The 24,584-nt window shown below is 37.1% G+C and overlaps 1 protein-coding gene across 1 annotated transcript in view; it reads right to left on the bottom strand.

Moving 5' to 3' along the window:
• LOC122425378 (glutamate decarboxylase 1-like) overlaps positions 1–24,584 on the bottom strand; it is a 67,740-nt gene that overhangs the window by 26,253 nt on the left and 16,903 nt on the right. The window contains exons 2-5 of the mRNA XM_043443689.1: positions 19,764–19,885; positions 5,078–5,193; positions 1,131–1,247; positions 455–697 (exon numbers count right to left, since the gene is read on the bottom strand). Coding sequence (XP_043299624.1) covers positions 455–697; positions 1,131–1,247; positions 5,078–5,193; positions 19,764–19,885 — 598 coding nt within the window. The remainder of the gene's footprint in view (positions 1–454; positions 698–1,130; positions 1,248–5,077; positions 5,194–19,763; positions 19,886–24,584) is intronic.

The raw sequence follows: 24,584 nt of genomic DNA, 5'->3' as shown, positions 1-24,584 counted from the left end.
TTCAAATATCGTTTGCTCCTGGAAGTACCACTGTTTTAAGAGATTAAGAATTAAGTTATAATAATGTTATTTTAATCAGAAAACACTTTCTAAAATATAGGCTGCATATATAAATAATACATATATCTAATTTTAGCATTCTATATTTTATTGATGTACAGAGATAATAAATCAAGCATCCAGTAATGAATATGATCAAGTAAAGCAAAAAGTGAAAAAGGTAAATAAAAACTGTATGTTATTTGCCATTGGGATATATCCCTCCAAACCAAAATCATTTTGTTGACTTTCTCTGTTATTTAATAAACAATTCATATATGAAAATACCAATTTAAAATAAATTAGACAAATGTTTTAAATAAAAATGAATGAAATTGGGGTATTTTTCAATGCAAATGTACACTGAAGGCTACTCATTCAGTCTCCAGTTCGGGCAAACAAATTTGAAAATTACCTGTTTTAACACCATATTTTAAGGTGTCTGTGCAATCAACAAGCAACTGCTCCAGAGATTCAGGATGGTCAGACAGTTCTAAGTCAAACCCATCCAAACCTTCAAGAAGTTGATGAGGATGATGAAAGTCCAATATTTTACTCTTAACATCGAAAGTTTTCTCAATGTAGTGCAGAAGAATATTTACCACTCGCAGCAGAAAACATTTTGTTAAATCTTCGCCCTCCTTGGATGGCAACAAATCTAGAGAAAAAAGAAAGAAACAACAAGTTGGTATCTAAAGAGTCAAAGAAACTCACTATCAGATAGAATTTTGATCATAGGAAATTAAAGATATTTGAAGGCCATGTCAAATAGTAAATAAAGCAGCATTTATCCAAAACCTACAAATAGTTTTCATTTGAAGTCCCACTGGATAACAATTTTCACCAAAAAGTAAGCCACTCTGGGTTAACGCCGGTAAAGTAATCGGCCCTTTAAGCTCTGCCAGCTGGTCCCTGTTTGACTGTCGTCAAAAATGAGCTGGCAAGCTGTACTTTTAAAAGTCAGTTAAAGTATACTTATAAAAGTCAGTCTGTAGACCTTAAGAAAATCAAAACTACTTCAATAAATATGTAGGTAACATAGAATTTTATAAAAGAATAAAGCAGATAACATTTGTTAATAGTATCCATACCTGAGGCATAAGCATTTGATAAATTAGTCATTAAATTCTCAGCGTGAGTTTCTTTTATCACATCTTTGTCAGTTGATTGACAAGGATGAATGGATTTTTTTCTCATCTGTTTCCTATCTAAGTTGAGAAAGAAAATATTTGTAATTATCAAAACATGCTAATAGGATGTATTACTGTAATCAAATCTGTAATCAAATGGATGCCTCGAAAAAACTCATAATATTTGAAATTTTTATTTACACGTGACCTCTGGTGGAGAGGGATAAACTGGAGAGAAGCGTGAATTCTACTGAAATTATGTAAGGTTCTTTTATCACCACACAGAGAGCAATGATACAACTCTTACCTGTTAGCTTCATATCAGCTTAGCATAGAGGATTATTAATTTAATAGTAAAGACCTATCATGAAAGTAAAGTGACAGTGTTAGTCACTCACTCTGACTCTTTGCGGCCCCATGGACTGGAGCCCACCAGGAATTCTCCAGGCAAGAATCCTGGAGTGGATTGCCATTCCCTTCTCCACGGGATCTTCCCAGCCCCGGGACTGAGCCCTGGTTTCCTACATTGCAGCTTGACTCTTTACCGTCTGAGCCACTAGGGGAGACCTGCTACCTTTAACCGTAAATAACAATGCCTGCTGCAGGGTAAGATCCTTCAGTGCCTTGCATGTGTATTAACACTTAAGCATATATAACCATATCCACTGCATATTAAGAGTCCTAAGTGCTGTGCACACAATTTGATCCTCACTGTAACCACACAATATAGGAACATTTCCCAGTAAGTAGATAAACAGATTTAAAGTTAAGTAATAATAATAAACTAACTCTTGTTGAGCACTTATTATGACCCAGGCACTGTTCTAAGTACTTCACATGTATCATCCTATTCAATCCTCATAATACAGGCTTATGATATAGATACTATTATTAACAAAAATAGCTTTATATATGGTTGGACTGGAATTTATAGACAAGTGTTTGAATCCAAAGATCAATAAGTCTTTAAAAGATCATTATCCTCTTTAAAATTTAATATTTGAAAATAATAAGTCAGAGTCTTCTTCAATAAAAGTGTTAAACCAAATATCCCATCAAGCAAGCTATTTCATTGTTAAATATCATTTCATGTCCTAAACAATGTAGGGAAAAAAAAAAAGTACAAACTGTAATTTATAAAATCTACTTGCTTACCAATAGTTATAAAAAAAAAAACACAAAGTAATCAGAAAATGCCCTGGAGAAGGAAATGGCAAACCGCTCCAGTATTTTTGCCTGGGAAATCCCATGGACAGAGTAGCCTGGTGGGCTACAGTCCATGGGGTTGCAAAAGAGTCAGACATGACTTAGCAACTAAAAGACAACAGCAAATCAGAAAATGATGTATGGCTAAATTTTGTAGCTTCTATTTTGTAAGCTTAGTAGTATTGTTTCGAGTTCTAATGGATTTTTCTTAAAATAAAATAAGCTATTCTGCTATACAATCCAGATTGCATTTGTTAAAATTGCAGCAAGATTAATTTGGTTTAACTTTTAAGCACTGATACATTTATCAGTTTATAAAACATAGCATTTTAAATGTTTATGTACGACAGACAAAAGTATTTCAGTATAGCTTTCTCTGTAAATAAAATCCTAATACATGAGAAAATTGCACATAAGAAAAGACAGCATAGATTACAGAAATGTGAGATGATTTTGCAGAGAATTCAGTGTACTTAAAAACAGATTTTCAAAAAAAAACCAACAGATTTTCATATTACATGGTGATCCAGTAGACATAAATTAATACATTGTACAATTTTTTTTTCTAGAGGAAAATTGCTTTTTCCAAGTTTCAGTGCTATAGACAATGAGTAATAATTGATAATAAATAAATTTTAAAGTACTAAAGCTTTATATGCATCACTTCTTATAAATAGTGGAAATAAAAATCACAAGAAAAGTGAAAAAAAAATTCTATACATGAAAGAGTATTACAGAACATTTATTAAAAAGTTACGTAGCAACTAAAAGATTCGATATAGTGGAATAAGAATTATACTCCATTAATAGTTCAACTACACATTGGCTCTACAACCGGAAACTAATACTTAATAATGAAATGCTTGCTTTAAATGCATAAGTAAGACAAAGATTGCTAATATGCTCTGTCAAAATATGTTAATAACTAATAATCATAGAAAATAAGCAAGACTTGAGAGTCTGAACTTTTAATTTTCACTTTTTCTCACAAAATTTCAACTTACTTGCCAGGCTATATCCACACTCCTTGAGGTCCATGTACAGTGAAAAAAAACAATAACCTACTTTAAGAGAATTCCTGCAGCCAGAGTGCACTTTTAATGTAACAGAAAAGAACTTGACTATTAAAGATGAGTAACTGCTGTAATTTATAAGGGGCCCTTTCAAGGTCTTATTTTATTTTATTTTATTTTTTGATGGCATAGAAATTTGGAGCAATTCCATTATTTGTGAAACAGGCCACAATACAATGCTCTTATTTGTTTAGAGAATTTACTGAGAGCATTGTATGTAAGGGTTAGTCGCTCAGTCGTGTCTAACTCTTTGCAACCCCATGGACTGTAGCCTGCCAGGCTCCTCTATTCATGGGATGCTCCAGGCAAGAATACTGGAGTGAGTTGCCATTTTCTTCTCCAGGAAATCTTCCCAACCCAGGGATCCAACCCGGGTCTCCTTTGCAGGTGGATTCTTTACTGTCTGAGTTACCAGGGAAGTTATTATTGTATGTATCAGTGTTTAAACATCACTTGCTTTTTTAAAGTATGATTTACTGGAAAAAAGTGAATTTCAACTTCCCTTTAACAATTAGAACTTTTATCTATAGATCGATAGGTATGTTAGGTATATTAACATTCTAGGGTACAAACAAGAATAGCACATGGGCATATTAATAGTATAATTCACATGTTTGTAATACAGGAATTATTTTCTACTTTTGGATTGAAAATTCTAAAATAATCCAAAAATACATAATGATCGTCATTTCTGAGCCCCATTTCCAGGTGAACCTTTTCTCAAGAATTTGTCAACTAGTCCCTTGGAATTTACAACTATTAAATAACGTGCCAGTCAACATTGCTATTTTTTTAAATTAAGCATCTTTAGGGCATGCTAATGAAAGAACATGAAAAGATGCTGCTGCTGCTAAGTTGGGTGGTTCACAAAACAGAAGGACCTGGAAATACGTTAGCTTCCCTTCTGTGCGTTTGGTGCAGTCTATAAAAAGATTCAGTGATGTCTAATTCACTCTGATAATGATAAGAGGAAAAACGAGGGTTGTCAAAAGCCACTGACAAATTTCAACCTAATCTGGACCCATTATTACAATCTTTTCCTCATCAAGGAGTTCACTAGAGCCTCTAACAAATAAAAAAGAAACATATTGGATGATTTGAAGCCCATTTTCGTTGTGTCTTTCTTCCTCCTTTCATTGCTTCCCAGTAGAATTGATTGATGATTGGGAAGTGACATAGAAGAGGGGAAAATAGAAAAAATAAGCTTCACGGAGTCCATAGCTGCTTTTCCATTTCCTTCAGCGATCGGCAAACCTTCCTTGTGCTATTAGCGTCGCCCCATCCACTGTGCGGTGCGAAGCCGCTTCCGTCGTGTCCGACTCTGCGCGACCCCATGGATGTAGCCCACCAGGCTCCTCCGTCCATGGGATTCTCCAGGCACGAATACGGAGTGGGCTGCCATTTCCCCCTCCAGGGGATCCTCCCGACCCAGGGATCAAACCCAGGTCTCTTACGTCTCCCGCGCGGGCAGGCGGGCTCTTTACCGCTGGGGCCACTACGTCCGCTAGGGAAGGTTATCCCATTATCTTCACTCGAAGGAGATCGACTCTGCTCTTGACTCCTGGACACCCGCTCGTTTCTGTGAATAAACCCGCCTCTGTCCCCGCCTGCATACACAGCGCACCTCACCTTCCTCCTCCTCCTCCTCACCCGTTCCTCCCCACGCGCTGTAACCACCCGCTCTGCGCTCCGGCCTCAGACAGCCCGGCTCTGAGGACACGGTCTCCCCGCCAGGGTGCTCTGTCCTTCATTTCTTCCCCTTCACGTCACGATAATTAGACCCTTACTTCTAAACACACTGAGGTGAGGCTGACCCTCCCCAGCCCGAGGGGAAATTAATGTTGCTGTTTTTTTCACTTGATTCTAATTTTGTACATTTGTAAAATATATATAAATTGAAATGGAAACTCAATAATTTTTATCTACAAAGCATGTGAAAGATTTCTTGTATTATATTACACTATATTAGATAGGACTTCAAGAGGAAATGGAGATAATACTCTCAGAAGACATAGTCACACAAGGTTAAACCTATAGCTTTTTTCCTATTGGACACCTACTATATTTAATATAGTGCTAAATATATTGCATACATTGACTCCTCATAGAACTTGAGTGATTTAGACATTATTACTATTGTGTTCTGTTTCACATCCTCCTTTACTCCAGTCCTCCCATCAATAAAGGGGGCACCATAGTAATACCTACTCATGAGCTTGCAGTATAAAAACAGATGATGCTTTTGAAGTGTTTATAGCAAACTATGAATTCATTTCCCTGACAATCTTGACAGACAGAACAAAAACTACCAAAAAATGATTCTGATAATGCCATTGCCTTGACCAAAAACATCTAATGACGCTATCTACAATAAAGTCCTTAAGTTGACACTTTTCTTGCCTTACCTCCTACCACTCACCTAAGAAACCTTCTGCATCTCAAAACTAGTTCCCTCACTCTCTCCTATTAACTTGACCTCTTCTTACTTCCTTGCACTTTATATAGAGCAACTTCATATGTTTTAAGTGACTTCTCTCCTTCTTTCTCCTAATTTGAAGCCTGTGTATCACGCATTTACTGAGTGCTTATGTGCCAAGCACTCTTCTAAGATAGATTCACATTAATTCATTTAATTATCCCTGCAACCTTATAAAACACTGCTATTTACTTCCCTCATTCTACAGATGAATAACCTAAAGCACAGAGAAGTCAGCTATTTTCCAGAGATCACAGAGCTAGTAAGTGGCAGACCCAGGATTCGAACTCGATCATTCCTATTGTAGAGTCCACTCTCTTAACCCCTCCTCTGTCACATCCTAGTAACTCCATAAATATTTGCATATTCCCACCATTGAGCTGAAGTGATCTTTATTTCCCTCTGAATTATCGCAGCAACATTTTTTCAATTTTTGTATAGCCTGTTTGGCAGTTTAACGCATTTATTAGAAGTTCTATCTTGGTGTTGGAGGGGAGGTACAAAAAGTACAATCAAATCCACCCTCAAGGAAGTTACAATTTAGCAGAAAGGAGAGTAACAGACAAGAAAATACTCTACATAGTTTAATGATGTGAAAAATGCCACATGTGAAAAATGCCACACTTATAATAAAATTATAATCAAGAATTATAGTAGTGACCTGGGACAGGGTGGTCCATGAATGTGCCACCAAGTTGCTCTGAGAAAATTAACAAAGACTAACACAGTCTGAAAGGCTGCCTGCAGCTCTCTGAAAAGGGTGTGTACGAGTTGAAATCTGAACTAAGTGGCATTTAACTAGGTGATGAGACAGGAAAATCACATTCAAGAAAATTTTTGAAAATGCACAAAATCTTGAGATGCTAATTGAGGAAATAAGGGGAAGTAAGTGTATGTGACATCCCAGAAAACCAACGGGGAGAAGTTATCAACAGGGGAAGTGGGAAAGACACATAAATGTGTTTGGCGTTTAGCGTTACAAAACCACACAAGGATTTGGGCTGTGGAATGACGTGATAGTGGTTTCCTTATGGTTGTAGAAACAATTGTGAAGGGATTGTGGTTGAAAATAGTCAGTCTCTTGGTAAAACTTAGAGCAAGAGTTGGTTTTTTTAATTGTCTGTGAGATTAGCAGAGATGCTAGAAACAGGAGCATAGGCTCTCTGACAAATAGTTCAAAATGAATCCCAATTAAAAGCATGAAATTGAATGATGATGGCACTATGTAACACGAATATATAAAGTGGGCTATAGGACTATGGAGGGTGAAAATTTCTTTCAGTTTAGAAATATAGTAAGCATGATAAATCTAATAAGCTTTGAACTTCTGGCATACTGTGCATGTGGGCTTAGTTGTGTCTGACTCTTTGGGACCCCATGGACTGTATCCCACCAGGCTCCTCTGTCCATGGAATTTTCCAGGCAAGGATACTGGAGAGGGCTGCCTTTTCCTACTCCAGGGGATCATCCCAACCCAGGGATCAAACCCACATCTCTTGCGTCTGCTGAGCCACCGGGGAAGCCCCGGGCTTCAGTATGGCAGACTCTAGTCTGAGTTCTTCAGGAGCGTTAATTCATTCTATCCTCTCAACAAATCGATGAAGTAGTTTGTTAGTTAACATACTGTATGGCTGCCTTAACAGAAACAAAAATAAGAGTGATTGAAACCAATAATTTTATTTCTCTTTTAGAAAGAAATCTGAACTGGATGGAAGGTGTTCAGAGTTCTGCTACATGAGTTCATCCAAAGACCTGCACTCCTTTCTTCTTGTGGCCCTGTCATTCCCTTGATCTGTGCTATTTTATATGGCACTTAAAGGTAAGGGGAAAAAAATGCTCATAAAAATTGCATATTTAAAAATTTAAAAATCAGGTAAAATTAACTTTAATAATATATTTAAGTTTTATCATTTCAAGCATGAACTGCTTCTCAATGAGGATGTTAAATTTCATTTGAAATACTTAGTCGGTATTTAGATTTCATGAAATTTTCAAATAAAGATAAATGAACATACATAAATTGTTTCAAAGATACTCAAAAGTTTCCAATAACTAAATTGAGTATGAGTTTTTATATTTAAACTAACTATAAGAAAGTAAAGTTTAAAATTTATCTCTTCAATTACACTAGCTACATTTCAAGCACTCAAAAGCCACGCGTGGCCACTGGCTGCTGAACTGGACAACACAAGTCAAGATTGCGTCTTTCACCTACTTTTTACCCACAGAGCCAGCTTATTAGCACTGTACCTGAATTCTAGACCAAGGAATGGGGGGGAAGAGATAAAAGAAATTAGGCTACTGTTTAAAATGTGAGTTAGAACTTACACACATCCCATTGGCCAGATCTTAGTTCCGTGGTCAGAGTTAGCTGACCTGGTCATACAGAACTGCTGGGAGACTAGGTTAGAAACCACAGTCACCTTCTAAACAGACTTTTTCTTTGCTAATACTTTGTGCATAGGGTAAGGAGGAGGAGAGCGGGGGAAGAGAGGTTTTCCATTTCTAAAACAAAGAAGAGAAGAGGGATACTGGGAAAAATTAACAGTCTCTGCCATATGCAGATACTATTGTAGAACTTTCTTTAGATAAGTAATGGGAAACACAAAATGATCATGCACCTTGGGCACATTTATAGTTTTTAACAAGTAGAGTTGAAAAAAATGACATTTGGACCATGATAAAAAGGATGTTTGTAATTTCAATATATTGTTAAAAAAACAGGTTGTGGATCATTGTCATTTAATGTTTTATTATTTTTTTAACTTTGCCTGTGTTGATATTCTATCCCTTAAATTGCATAAACTTTGAAAACAGAAAAAAAAATATTTAAGAGTATTTTTTTCTTTCTTTAGAAAATCATTTAATTATTTTCATATCTATATGATGCTTAGTCATACTACAAAGTCCAAAGAAGGCTTGTCACCCCTCTCACTGGAAATACTTATTAGCCTTTCTTTCCATATAATGTCTGATTATCTGGGTTCAAATAGAAAGATAAATTTGAAGACAGAGTAAATAAATAAGACTGTGGAATAGAAAGAGACAAATAACACCCAGAAGACATATTGATATGTGTTTACTTTGTAAGTTTTGACTTCATTTGTTTTCACTAGTCACTGATTTCTTCTGGGAGAATTTATTTTCATCTTTGAGAAACTATTTTAACAATACTATGAAGCACAATATTCTAAATACACAAAGGACAGAGAGAATAGCTCTTGCTTTATGGAACAATCTGGTCTTTACAATTATGTGATTCTTTCATCTTACATTTCACTTTAGTTTTCCCATAAGCAGTTGCAAACTTACTGTTTACACATTGTAAGGAGAAAAGATTATAATCATTCAATATACTTGAACCAATATTTTTCTTTGTACTTTTTGTGTCTAGACTACAGGACATCTTTCTTTTATCAGCTTGCTTTGTAAAGCAGAAAAAGAGCTTTTTGTTTTGCTTTGTCTTTTGTAGCAAAGCAAAACAAATGCCATTCCCATTATTCAGATATATAATTCTAACAAAATACCAACAGTGTAGAAACTATTTTACAGAAAACTTAGGGAGTTTGCCCCCTACAAAGTATAACTAACAACTTTCAGAACAGAGATTCAACCCCAGACCAAAACGCAGATCTTCCAACTTTAATCTCTTCTTCATTTTATTAAAACAACATAGCCTACCATTTCCCATTTCTTTTCACCTCGTGACTTTTTTAAATACAGCCTATCATGTTATCAATATTTTATATTGTGTTCAGTTGTTGTGTGTTTTCACTTCAACATAAAATATTAATATATAAAGTAATACTGATCCTTGGCTTTCAAAATTCCTAATTTACCCCCTTCTTCAGGGTTCCTTCCCAACCCAGGGATCAAAGCCAGGCCTCCCGCATTGCAGGCAGGTTCATTACCAGCTGAGCCGCCAGGGAAGTGCAATATATATAATAGATTTATAATTTTTACTTTAAAATAAACTGATAAATATCTTAAATTTACTAATTTTAATTTGGAATGTTTCTAGTAGAACCAGATTATTAGATACAACCCACATAAAGCAAATTCTTTGAGGTTTTCACTAATTTTTAAGACTATATGTAATGGGATCCTGAGACCAAAAAGTTATAAAGTGCTGTGGTTGTAAACTTCAATGTAGATACAAAATTGTTTGTTCTGAAATACACAACAGGATTTCAAATGGTATTGTCTTATTTAAAAGGAGGCAATAAGTTATGTTTTTTCCTCATGAAGATGTATTATTCATTTTTTAATGATGGACAGATATGACAACTACACCTAGTGTTTGCATTTGAATCTCAGTTGATCATTACTGAATACAAAGAGGAAAAAAATAACATCTGGGTATCACGAAATAAACCAATAACACAAATTGGCTCGTGAATATTTATTTGTGCATTAATTCATCTAAAGATAAAACAAATGAATAAACTCACAAATAGCCCCTGAATTATTTATCTATGCTTCTTTTTGTAGAAGATGCTTTTACAAAAATTTTGCTCCTTATATAAATGACATTTGAATAGTTTTAAAACATCCTCTCCCATTATAATCACTGGATACCACTATGCTAATAAAAAGCAAAGATGAAAGATGGAGATTTGCATAATTGAACACTATTTGAAAATGAGATATTAGCTTGATTCTTGTTTACACATTAAAAAGCTTTAAAACTGTCAGAGATAGCCATGATTAACCAGAAAAGAGCAGAGGACAATACATTTATCTCTCATCTCTCTAGTTTGCAGTAGCAATGAGGATGGAGTTCTCTTCATCTATTAATTGTCATTCAGTTAGTATACAGTGTGAACTATATATACAAGATGAGAGGACCTTAGTCACTTGAGTTAATTAATCATTAAATGTATTTCTTTCACTGTTAACTCAATTTTGCATGTCTTCCCCAAATTTCCTTTATTATTTGAAGTCTTACTTATTCTTATAGGACTCACTTATTCTTTCTCAATACCATAAGATGAAATCGTTTTCTGTTTCCTTATTATTGATACAGAATATTTTTTCAGTATTCTGGGTGTTTACCTTAGTGTTGATTATCTTGCAATGTAATTGCTTTTATACTTTCTGCTTCATTGACTATGTTGTCAGTTTCTTGAAGTAGCTACTATTGTGTCTTTCTCACCTTTGTCTATATTGATCTAGTGCAAAACTGAGAACTTAGTAGATGGCTATTTTGTGTTAATGAAGTGAATTAAACAACCTCAGAAAATTATATCAGCTTAGTCCAAATCTCCTGGTGTGAGGACCAAACAATAAATTTTAACCAAGGAAATAAAGCATCAAGAATACCATCTTTATATTTTGTATTATTATTGAATAAGAATCTAAGAACATGTTATATCTTACCATGAAAGACGAAATATAAAATGGATGTTTTTAAGTCTTGGAATAAATGCAAAATATCGACCTAGAATTGAGGCATCTACAGTATCTGTGACACCGAGGTTCCATTTCTGGGTGTCAATTTTAATCCTATCTTTGTCTCATTTTCTTCTAAGTTGCCAGCAAGATTTCAATAGTTTCCCAACTGAATTTATTCTCTGTAATTATATTTCTTTCTTTATTTCTTTTTCTTTTTTAAGTTATGAAGGTATGATAACACATTTACAGGAAATTTGGAAAATTCAGAACAAAGTAAGATTAATTATATTTTATTCAATGTTCACAAACCACAGCAAAGTGAGTGCTGTTAGTTCATTGATTTCTTCAAAGGACATTTGTTGACTGTAATGTGTCTGTAGGGGAGGAAAAATTTTTTTTTCTTTCCAGAAAATTCTAGGTTCTTGTCTGAGACTCGCCTGTAACATATTAGCAGAATGAAAACAATAATAAGTTTAATAACTTGTTTACCTCCTGCATGCATAAGATTTAGCCAGGAAAACCTTTGTAACTCTCAAAATGGCCCAAGCCACCACCTTAAATACCACCTTCAGCTAAAGATAAAAGAATATGTTGGAAGTCTGAGGGGAGACCAGTTGTGGGGGGTTGTCAGGAAAATCCAGAGTAAGGTTGTCATGCAGATTTACACCAGCGCCTTCTCCACTGATAAGAATTTCTAGAGGTGTGTGCATGTGTGCGTGCTCAGTCATGGCCGACTCTTTGCAACCCCATGGACCATAGCCTGCCAGGCTCCTATGTCCATGGAATTTTCCAGGCAAGAATACTGGAGTGGATATCCATTTCCTACTCCAGGGGATCTCCTGACCCAGGGATCGAACCCAAGGTTCCTGCATTGGCAGGCGGATGCTTTACCGCTGAGCCACCAGCGAAGCCCCACGCTGCACACCTGATGTGGTTTACTATGAAACAATACAGCTGAAGATGCGTGCTTACAAAGGCCATGTTCATCATTCGACATGTACTTTTTCAATATTATGTAGTATCCCAACAATTTCCCTTTTCTGCTATGCTTAATTCTTCAAAACTCAATTATCTTAAGGCCTTCTTTAATCTTAAATGGCCACACAAAGATTAGGTATTTCTTTCTGGAGAAAAATCATGGGGGAAAAACATTGCCTATTCAGAGCAGATGTAAACTATGTCAAACACTTCTCTGTGTGCCTTTGTATTATTCCCTTTGCCTGGAATACTTTCCCTTTTTCACACCTAGCCAATTTATACTTCAAAGTCAGTTCTAAACTTATTTATGAAGATTCCCTATTTCTTATAGTATTACTGACACCTTACTCCTCCCAAGATACATCTGAACCGCTACAATTGTGTAATTGATTGAGCCACGGCAACTGATAAGTTCAGTCCAAGTAATACCTTTGGTTAGACTGTGGCCTTTCCAGAGTTAGGAATAGTGCTTGCTTTATTCCATATTTCAGGGCTCTGGCATATGCCTACGGCCTAGAACACATTCAATTAAGACTTTTCAAATGAACAAAAAAATTATTTCAGCCCCAGAACTGGATCAGAATTGCTTCCCTTCAAATAATCTGTGAGGAGGATCCCTACATCCTCCTCTTTTTATTGAATTGTACCTGACTTTCTGCATCCATCCCAAAACAGATTTTCCATCTGCTCAAACTGGTCCCCATAAAGCAAATGTGAATGAGTCCAGCTGATGAATCCAAATTCTAAATTTGAACCCAAATTCTAACTTTTAAAATTAACACTGATGCTCAAAAGTTGCTTCACTCTGAGGTTCAGATTCCACTGAAGTTCATCTCAACAGGACCCTTGCATCCATGGAAGGCTGAAGGAATGTAGCTGAGAAAGGAATCTGAAAAAGGGTGAGGAATGTAAGAGTGGAACTCTTTGAGGTAAAGACTCTGGATGAGCATAACCATGTACAATCCATTTAATTCCATTTTCTAAATCATCAAACAGCTTATTTCTTTGTCATCATGGGACAGATGGAGCAGGAGTAAAACTGCAAAATCAGGAGATTGAAGGAAGACTCACATTTCATGAGAGACATTTGTGAGTTTACATCACACCAGCAATAGTGGTCAGCAAGCAGTAAAGGTGGTCAAAGTGACGAATCATCAGTGGAATTTTTGTATCACATGAAACATTAGCTGTATTTTTGGAAAATAATTTTTTTTTAAGAATACACTACTTGACATAAATGCTTAATAAATTCATATCTTAGTTTTCTTGCTTTAATAGTATGAATTTTAACAGACTTTAATAATTGTGCAGTACTAATTTACAAGTAAGGAGCTGAAAAACAGTTTAAACTACATGAAGCAGACTTAAAATAGACATTTACAACACAATTATAATTATGGTCACTCTCTTTAGCCCTCGTTTTATTTACTTTGCTGCTCTTGCAGGTGAGATTTACTCCCCCACCCCACACCCACAATTGTTTTCTGTTCCAGAGGTTTCTTAAAAAATTATTTTTCTACCTTCCACTTGTAGATGCCGTCTGCAGTCTCTCATCCTTTGCAACAAATAATCCTCGTTAGTAGTCATGGACATTTTAACCCTCAGTTTTATTCCTTCAAAATAAGTATTATATTCTTAAACCCAAGGGCAATGTCTTTCCAAACATCATAAGATAGTGAGTAAATATGCTTTGTACTGTAAATAAGCCATACCTGGTATAAAAGGAGGTCCTGGGTGATTGTCTTAACCTCTATGAAAGAACAAACAGCTTTCTTATATAGAGAGTTTAATGACGTTTGAAGAAGATAAAGCACTGATAGATTTAGCTAATAATAAAAGTTAGGGAAAGCAAAATCCCATAGATATTATTTTTCAAATTAATCAATCCTAGGTCATGAGAGCTTCACGTCCTCAACACCTGCTTTAATACCTTTCCACTACCTACTTCCTATCTTTAGTCCCTTCCCCAGCTAGCAGAGGCCCCGCGGTTCACTACCTTAGTCTCTTGTCAGTATTCCCAACATCTTGCTTTATTGTTTGCTAGCCTCTTTCCCACCCAGCAAATCTTCCTCAAAGTTTTAGCCCAACTTCTCTACCATGCTTCTTCTTCCTGCAAAGATAAAAACCATCAAGCTCCAGTATCTCTTATAAACTAAGGGCGTCTGCATCTATCTGGTTTTCAATTTCTATTACCTTAAAGATCCCTCCTCTATGGTGAATCCTCATCTGCATCTTCTTCTATCCTATCTCCCATGGGGACATCACTCCCTCTTGATTCCCTTCTTTCTCCTCTGACTTCAACTCCTTCCCGTTTACAGGAAACAGCTCCAACAGAATGTTTTGTGGGTGGGGTCGTGTCCCCACAAATCTCATATGTTGAAGTATTACCCCCCAGTACCTTAGAATGCAACTTTCCTATTTGGAAATAGGGTATTTAAATAGCTGATTGGGTTAAACGGGGTTATTAGGGTGGATCCTAATCCAATATAACTGGTGCTGTTATAGGAAAAAGAAATCAGGTCACAGAAATATACAGAGGAAAGAACAAGTAAGACAGAGAAAGACGGCCACCTACAAAGCCAAGAAAACAGAGCAGACTCAGAAGAAACCAGTCTTACTGACATCTTAATCTCAAGACTTCTAGCCTCTAGAACTGAGAGAAAATAAGTTCCTATTGTTTAAGCTACTCAACCTATGGCAATTTGCTATGGATGCCTTAACAAACTAATACAGATTTCATTGGTCCTTATAGAAATTCAAAACTTTTCCAACTTCAAAACTTCCTCTATTTTTGAACCCATATGATTCACTTTTATCACACAATATTTTTCTTCCTCTTGAAAATCAGGCTTCTTAACTTGTAGGTCATTTTACCTGTGTTTCCTCCACTTTTAGTCAATTATTCAATTCATTTCAATTTGCATTCTACCTCAAAGGTATTGAAACTTTTTTCCTTTCTTGTCTCCAAATTTTAATCCTGATGACCACTCTCTCCTTTCTCAAATGCTTCCTTGACTTGTTTTTTATAATAGCATATTATGTTGATTTCTCTGGACCTCTTACTGATGATCACAACATCTTCAGGTCTACTGGGCTCCTGTTTCTTTTTGATATTTGTTTATTTAGAGTTCAAGCCATGACTCTCTTCAATTCTTATTTTACTTTCCATGCTCATCATTTTAAAGTTCTACTTCAAGTTGCTGGGCGTTAAACTCATTAGAAAAATAAACTAATATTCTAAATTGACATATTTAAGCCAGGACTCATTTTCTGTCCTTCCTGACCTTTCTCCTATTCCTGTGAATGACAGCATTGTATAATCACTTTCCCAGATGAGAAACGTGTCAACCCTTACTCCTTCTTCTCCCCAACATCTCCCATTAAACAGTTAAGTACTTTTGACTTGTCTTCTTCAATAGTTCTATATTTTTATGCTTCTCTTAATTACATCTCTACTATCTTGATTCCCTAAGTTCCACTCTTGACAGATGCTGCATTCATAGTCATCAGTTTGAAGCATTAATATGACTTTAAAGTTATCCTACTTAAAATCTTTTAGTGGTACAAAGGCCCAAATTACTTAGTATGACATATAAAATCTTTTCTGGTTCTGTCTATGCCACCAGGTTTAACACTTCTCTTTCCCCAGCCTTCATAGTCTATTTTCAAGGGGAATCTGCTTAACAGTTTCATGTTCTCTGATCTGGTTCATTTAAAATGTAATCCCTTTAGTCTGCATCTTCCTCCCTAACCCTTTGCTTAGCTAATTGGTATTCATCCTTCTGGTCATAAATTACACATTTTCATTTTCTGGAACTTCCCACAGCATATAAGACTGAGTTAGGTTCCCTTTCTATGCAATTCCTTGGAATTTTATGCTACATGTTTAAGTATTCAGACAGGTAAGCAGTCACTTCTGTTTTGATGTGATCATTCGTCAGTTGACTGTCAGTTTCCATCAATTTCTGGACTTCTTAAGAGACAATAAATATCTGTTAAATGAAATAATAAGTCAATGTTTAAGTTTTGCATCAGAGGATATTTCTTAAGCAAAACTGATGCAGCTTGTAAAGAAAATCTATTTTTAACATCTCCCTACCGTGTTCCACACAGCATGGAGCTTGGCATATTATAAATTTTCAAGGACAATATGAACTTGATAAAAACAAGGAAACCCTAATAAACATAACTATTTTAAAATTAGCTTCCTTACTTCTACATTATTTTAACAATGATAAATGTTGTTAGGGAATAATTGACAAAATATTTTGGGAGAAAATTATTGAGAATTAGCAGTGACATTTCTTAAACACTATACTCTGGTGTTCCATTAATAATACCCTAGACACAATCTTATTGTGTACTTTTCCTGTGTTTTGACTTTGTTAGTCTTATGTTTGTGTCTCCTAACATGTCACTGTAGCTAAAATAAATAGCATCAAGTCTCTTATATGACTTCAAAAATCCATTTTTATTAAGTAGAGGGATGTTCATAAAACTAAGCTCTTTATGATGGGTAAAGAAAATTGCTAACTTTAAATCTTACATAAATTCAAAGAGCTAGGGTGTGTCAGTGATATCCACGAGAAAATGTTTTACAAAACAATGTAAGTCTTCCAATAAAAGAAAAAGAAATGTATTTACTTAGCTAAAAGCACTTTATAAAAATAAAATACGCACCAAAAATAAATACTATAAGGTGTGGCAGCAGTAGATTCCAGACTTTGAAGGAGTGAATGAGTACAGAATGACAGTCAGCAGCCAAAAACAGTCAACAAAGAAGCAGCAGGAAATGCTAAATATTTGCAAAGCTATTTACACACATGAGCGGTGAAACGACAGAGACTCATGGGATTTTGCAAAACCTTTGAGATGCAGTCAAGTTTCTAAAACTTTTAAAGTCAAGTTTCTCATTGGTGAGATTGGTTTAGTAGTAATTGCTAAAATCTCAGAAAATCACACAAAATTGTGAATATCAAACTAAATAATGTGTGGATGCTCTTAAAAAAAAAAAAAAAAACAAGTGCAAGAAACAAACATTGTCTACTATGGGCCAGGATAAAAGGCTAAATTATGGCAGTAAGGGTGAAAAACATCTTCTAGATTTTTCTAAAGACGCTCAGGCACTTTAACTTGGAAAACTGAACTATAATCAAATAATTTGAAATCAATAGAGTAGAATAGATAGTAGATAGAAAGTGTTACATATAGAATAGTTGGACAACACTATCCTACTATATGGCACAGAGAACTGTATTCAGTATCGTGGGATAAACCATAATAGACCCACTCCACTGTTCTTGCCTGGAGAATCCCAGGGACGGGGGAGCCTGGTGGGCTGCTGTCTATGGGGTCGCACAGAGTCGGACACGACTGAAGCGACTTAGCAGCAGCAGCATGCCTGTGTGTAAGTCACTGAGTCACCTTACCTTACAACAGAAATTAACACAGCATTGTAAATTAACTTTATTTTTTGAAAATAATGCAAGCTATAACAGATAGCAAAGAGATATACATGAAGCAGCATGGGAGCATGGAGGGAGAATGACCAGCTCTGCTTGGGAGCTGGGAGGTTTTGGAAGAAAATGCAGTTTTAACTAGATCTATAAGATAAATTGTAAAGAAGGGTAGAAGAGCATCTCAAGCAAACGGAACTGTGATCTAAACATAGAGGTCTGAAGGTCTTAGTTATGAATTCACACTACAGCGTGTTGAGTGCATGGACCTCAAGTTGGGGAAGCAGGGACGCAGACTGGAGCTCTCTGCACTCACCCAGCTCTAAGGCAGTCCTTGCCTGGGTCTTGTGCATGTGCGTGTGCGGAATCCCTTCAGTGGTGTCCGACTCCTTGCAGCCCCGTGGACTGTAGTCCTCCAAGCTCCTGTGTCCATGGGATTCTCCAGGCAAGAACACTGGAGTGGGTTGCCGTGCCCTCCTCCAGGGGATCTTCCCGACCCGGGGATCGAACCCGCGTCTCTTGAGTCTCCTGCACTGGCAGGCGGGTTCTTTACCACCAGTGCCACCTGGGAAGCCCTGGGCCTTGTGAGTCCTGCCTGTGATACAGATGCTGCCGCTGCCTATGGACAGCAGGACGGGAAGGTGTAGGGTGCTGGCCCCAGACAACTGTGTCAGCTGCTCAGTCACGTCTGACTCTGCGACCCCATGGACTGTGGCCCACCAGGCTCCTCTGTCCATGGAATTCTCCAGGCAAGAATACTGAAGTGGATGGCCATTCCCTCTGCAAGGGATCTTCCTGACCCAAGGATCAAACCCAGGTCTCTTGCGTTGCAGAAAGCTTCTTTACCATCTAAGCCACCGGGGAAGCCCATCTTGTGAGTGCTCAGTTATAGAAATTTGTCTGAAGGGGAAGGAGCCTTTGTATTATTCGTTGAGCATTGCCAGTTAAACTATTTTATCTTTCTCCAGGGGTCCAGCCAGTTAATTTCCAATTTTCAAACTTTCATTTCCCTCTGACCTTCACTTGCTATCTCCCTACTCTACAGTCGGATGTCCAGTAGGTTGCTCTGTTGAGACCAAGGGCCAATTATTTTCTTACCATGAAAACCAAGAAGAAGGTGACTACAGATGATTCAACCTCTAACACATACACATGTACACACAACCTGGACAGTCAGAGAGTTGAGTTACAGCATAACTATTTTACCTCCAAATTACTGCTAATGCTGAAAAGTACAAGTATTTATCTAAAGTGTTTCAGGGTTATGTGTGGGAAAGTTGAGTGTTAGGTGGAGTTTAATTTTACCAGCAGCTGTTGTGAGATGAACTGTCCAAAAGAAAGAAACTTGTTTTTTTAAAAAATATATTTGTCTTTATTTAGCCTCTCAAAGATCAGGTCAGCAGGCTTCCTTGATGGCTCAGAGGCTAAAGAATCCACCTGCACTGCAGGAGCCGCAGGAGACGCAGGTGGGATCCCTGGATTGGGAAGATCCTCTGGAGTAGGAAACAGCAATCCACTCCAGTATTCTTGCCTGGGAAATCCCATGAACAGAGGAGCCTCCTGGGCTCATATAGGGTCATATAGGGTCGGACACAACTGAGCAAACATAAACACCCACACAGTCTCTCAAAATTCAGAAGGTCGGCCATTCTAAAGGATATTGTTCTGAGTTGAATATAATGAAATCCATGCTTTGTGCTCTGAGACAATGGGAATATCCTTCAATTTGGCTGATGGGGCATGAAATTCAATTACTGTTCATTCAAGTATTATTTGAACTATTCCTTTGTTCTTTTATAAAATTTACCATATGGAAAGGAAGTAGAATGTCTTCCAGTTGAAAGATATAATTGGCATTAATATCCTATAATTAAATTGGCTTTATTTTCCATTACTTTTTGAAGACTTGAATCCAAAAAGACAGTGAGAGAGAGAGAATAGTAATAAAAGAGTAGAATAAACTTGAATAACTCGACTAGATGGCTTACATCAACTTGATGCTGAGCAGTACCCTATTGGACTTCCTGGCATGTCCCGCATTTCTTGCAGGCAAGACTCCAGCCTCCATGACCTTTCCTGAGTTCCAAGGGGCAGATCAGTTGCTAATGAAGGGAGCTCCAGCAATGAAACTACCTGGGGCAAGATTAAAAAGGCCAGGGAGGCGCATTGAGATTAGGAGACCCACCACCTAAGACTCTATGCTGTGTGTTCAATTGCCAAGTCACGTCCAACTCTTTGGGACCCTGCGGACCGCATCACACCAGGGTTCCCTGTTCCTCACTATCTCCCAGAGTTTGCCCAAGTTCATGTCCATTGAATCGGTGACGCCATCCAACCATCTCATCCTCTGTTGCCCTCTTCTCTGCCCTCAAGTCTTTCCCAGCAACAGGTGAGTCAGCTGTTCAAATCAGGTGGCCAAAGTGTTGGAGCTTCAACTTCAGCATCAGTCCTTCCAATGAGTATTCAGGGTTGATTTCCTTTAGGATGGACTGGTTTGATCTCCTTTCAGTCCAAGGGACTCTCAAGAGTCTTCTCCAACGCCTCAGTTCAAAAGCGTTAATTCTTCAGCACTCTGCCTTCTTTATGGTCCAGATCTCACATCCATACATGACTCCTGGAAAGAACATAGCTTTGACTACACGGATCTTTGTCAGCAAAGTGAGGTCTTTGCTTTTTACTACACTGTCTAGGTTTGTCATAGCTTCCCTGATCAAGAATCAATCGTTTTCTAACTCCAGGGCTGCGGTCACCGTCCGCAGTGATCCTAGAGCCTCAGACACGGAGAGCAGTCGCCTCCTCCACCTTCTCCCTCTTCTATTTGCTGTGACGTGATGGGGCTGGATACCATGGGCTGAGTGTTTTTTAATGTTGAGTTTTAAGCCAACTTTTTCAGTCTCCTCTTTCACCCTCATCAAGAGGCTTTTTAGGTCCTCTTTGCTTTCTGCCATTTGAGTGATATCATCTGCGTATCTGAGGTTGTTGATATTTCTCCCAGCAATCTTAACCCCAGCCTCTAACTCATCCAGCCTGACATTTTGCATGACTCTACACATTCTAATCTTGTCAGCAATCTCTTCCTTTTGGAACCTGGCAGCAGAAAGAATGCAAAGTTACTGTTACCGCCTTGATCCTTATCACATAACTGCCTAACTCTATAACCTCTCCTTACTCACCAGGGAGAGGGGCACAGTTCTTGGGGTGCTAGCCTACTCTGTTCCCTCTTTGCCTGGAAAGTAATAAAGCCATTCTTTCCTTCTCCTCTGTAACTGTTTCTGTATTTCTGTTTAGCACTGATGCATAGAAAGCCAAGATGTTAGCAAAGAACTCAGCAAGTTTTTCAACTTAATTTTTTATAGCAATCATCTATAGTATAAATAAGTTAGCAATACATTTCATCGTGAGATCATCTCATTTAATTACTCTACCAAAGATAGAGCATCTCCTCTGAAGTATCTGTGTCAAATGATACATCATATTCTCTTAAACCAGAATCTGCCTTCATGTTAGTTTCTCTGGGATCCAAATAACTTCATCCTGCCTGCAAAAGTGAAAATACTGGATCAATCTTCCCTTTGAAACCTCCAATTTCCACATGATGGATTACAGTTATTTTGGAGACTAGCTACAATTTTCTTATCAGCCAAGAAAAATACAGAATGTGTTATTGGTTTTCATGAAAGGGCTGCAGCATGATTTTTATAAACCTGCAATTTCAACATGTATTAAAAATGCTGGGGCTTAATTTAGACTTCTCTTGCCTTAGAATACAAGCCATGAATCTTACAGAATTGTATTTACAAGCAGCCATTATTCATTAGAAGGTCTGTTGCTAATGCTGAAGCTCCAGTACTTTGGCCTCCTGATGTGAAGAGATGACTCACTGGAAAGATCCCTGATACTGGGAAAGATTGAGGGCAGGAGGAGAAGGGGGTGACAGAGGATGAGATGGTTGGATGGCATCACTGACTCAATGAACTTGAGTTTCAGCAATCTATGGGAGATAGTGAAGGACTGGAGACTGGTGTGCTACAGTCCGTGAGGTCACGAAGAGTCCAGAACTTCGCAACTGAACAGCAAACTGTTTTACTTAGAAACTTCACAGATATCAAGAATGCTTGCAGATGAACAACAGAACCTTCCTTCTAACCTTCTCAGGGAGCAGGTGTGGTCAACAGCAATTAATTTCAGTTTGTTTTTTATGCTCAAAAAATAGGGTAACAGACTATTTTGAAGGAAAGCATAAATATTAGATAACTAAAACAAGAAAAATAAATCGTACATATGTTTTTATATTGATTATCTAAATTCACCTAACTTTAAGTATGTTACAGTATCAGACTTTAGCTAAAACACAAATTCAGTATAAACCAAAGACCTCAGACTAGCCACTTACATATGATTTAAATAACATAATTAAGAATCGTCTCACATCCCAAAAAGGGTAATTGAAAGACTGCTAAAACATTCTAATTCCAAATTGTGCCAAGTGTTAAATCCAATGGTACAAAAATAGCACTAAGTTATAATCCCGAATTTTCCTTACGTCAGTTCTCATTTTTTTTCTTGCATTCATCTTGTAGAGAAGAGAATAAGAATTTCTGTCTAAGGTCTCACACCAATGATGTTAGTTATACGAGTCTTGGTGCAGTCCTCAGTACTGGTACTGCCTCATATTTTCAGAGAGGTCTCCTGAGACCTCCCACTGTAACTTATCCATCCCTCATCATTCTGACCTGTAACTGTCATGTCACTGTGCTGTGATTTCTCAGAGCACTCAAAACTGTCTGAAAGCGTAAAATTCATTTGATTATTGACTATTTTATTGTCTGAACACCCTTCTCTAATCTCCCCATGAAAGTGAGGTTCTCGATTTATTCACTCCTGTATCTCTGGTTCCCAAGATGTGACGGTGTATATTGTTGTGTAGTCACTAAGTCGTGTCCGGCTCTTTTGCGACCCTACAGACTGTAGCCCGCCAGGCTTCTCTGTCCTTGGGATTTCCCAGGCAAGAACACTGGAGTGGGTTGCCATTTCCTCCTCCAGGGGATCTTGGCAACCTAGTTGAACCCACGCCGCCTGTATTGCAGGCAGATCTTCCCCACTGAGCCCCCAGGGAAGCCCAGGGGTATATGCTGTGCCTGCTTAGTCGCTCAGTCGTGTCTGACTGTTTGTGACCCCAGGACTGTTTCCCACCAGGCTCCTCTGTCCACGGGGATTCTCCAGGCAAGCAGACTGGAGTGGGTTGCTGTCCCCTCCTTACAATGTTATTAAGTAGCTCATAATGATCTGGAATAAATCAATTATTTGTTTTTTCCTTAAAAACATCTCCAGTCCTGAATTTCTTCATCAGGACTCAAAATGTTTACCTATGAAATAATACCTTTAATCACAAAATAAAATTCTTCATCTAATGAAAACTGTTGATTCATATCAATTAGGCCACAGTGACGACACCACAAGTTCAGAAGTAACTAAGTTATCCCTACTTAACAAACTTCTTCATCACACATCAGTACCCTTAAAAATCAAACTGAACAAGAACATTGATTACTAAAAGTGGAGTCCATCAAAAGAAACTGCTATGTTACTTTTATTAGGAGAAATCGTCTAGAAAAGGGTGCTGTTTCTAAACATATGACGATATTAAGTAAAGATGACTGATGACAATTAACAGCTGTCAACTCAAGAGTTATTTGATCTCAAAGATAAACATAGTACAGGAGCAAGTTTTCCGGAAATCTAATTCCAAGCAGTGACAACCTTTAGAGATCACATTAAAAAAAGAGAAGAAATTCCAAAATTACTTAAAATTAAGATATGGCTTAAAAGTGTCATAATAGGTAAGATTTAATTTTTTTTCAGCAGCCTATGTCAGACACCTATCTTCTTAAAAGATCAAAAGATATTGCTGATTTAGAAATAGAAAATATTGAGAATTATGTATTCTAGATGAAAGATTATATGACTAAATTTTTCTCGTTATACTTATTTTATTTTGCAGATATAAATCATCAATCTGAGGTTAGAGTTTTGTCTTCTTGATCATTCTGGGTTGTTTTTCAAACACTGGAATTTTGTACAGAAAATGGGAAGTAGAGGGCACTCTTGGACTTGTAATCAGATGTGGGAAGCCTGTGCAGGATGAAATTCAAGCAATTAACTCAGCAAGATCCGCTTCTCTCATTTTGTCTACCAAAACCATTTTTTCTTAACTATTTGATAGCCCAACACGCTGCTTCTCCCTCTTACAGTGTATTAAGAGACAAAAGTATTTTTTAACTATTGACAGTCCAACCTGCGCTTTTCCCTTTTGCAGTGTATTAAGAAAATCATATTGCTGAATTATTCATACAGGGATTTTTTTTTACAAATATAGCAAAAGTATTAATAAAATTATTTAAAAATGAAGTGGAGAAATTTATAATGGGTCAGGTGGTACACGTTTTCAGTTCTGGGGAACATATGTATTGGCTTGGAGAGATCATGTTTACAGAAAAATTATGCTTTAGGTGTGATTATCCAGGATTCCCACAATAAGAGAAAGTATTTCTTTATCCACATTCAATAATCCTCAGTTTGTTCATAACACTCATTTTTTGACGCAAGGCATAGATATTTAATTGCCTCTCTTGATTGAGACAAGTGCATTTTTTATCCCATTTCTTCTTATATCAAAAATGCTGCCAAATTGTTAGCAGTCATGAGAAATTCCACCTTAATCTTCAAGTCTTTTGGTCCCTGTGACCCACACATTCTCCCCTGAAAGGAAATCTAATCATTCGTCTTCATTTCCCACAGGGACATTCTGTGTCCGGACATATCACACGTTACA

The sequence above is a fragment of the Cervus canadensis genome, chromosome 23 (assembly GCF_019320065.1).
Source record: "Cervus canadensis isolate Bull #8, Minnesota chromosome 23, ASM1932006v1, whole genome shotgun sequence".
Taxonomy (NCBI): Eukaryota; Metazoa; Chordata; class Mammalia; order Artiodactyla; family Cervidae; genus Cervus; species Cervus canadensis.
The sequence above is the reverse complement of the archived record's forward strand: the minus strand, read 5'-3'. Positions and strand labels throughout refer to the sequence as shown.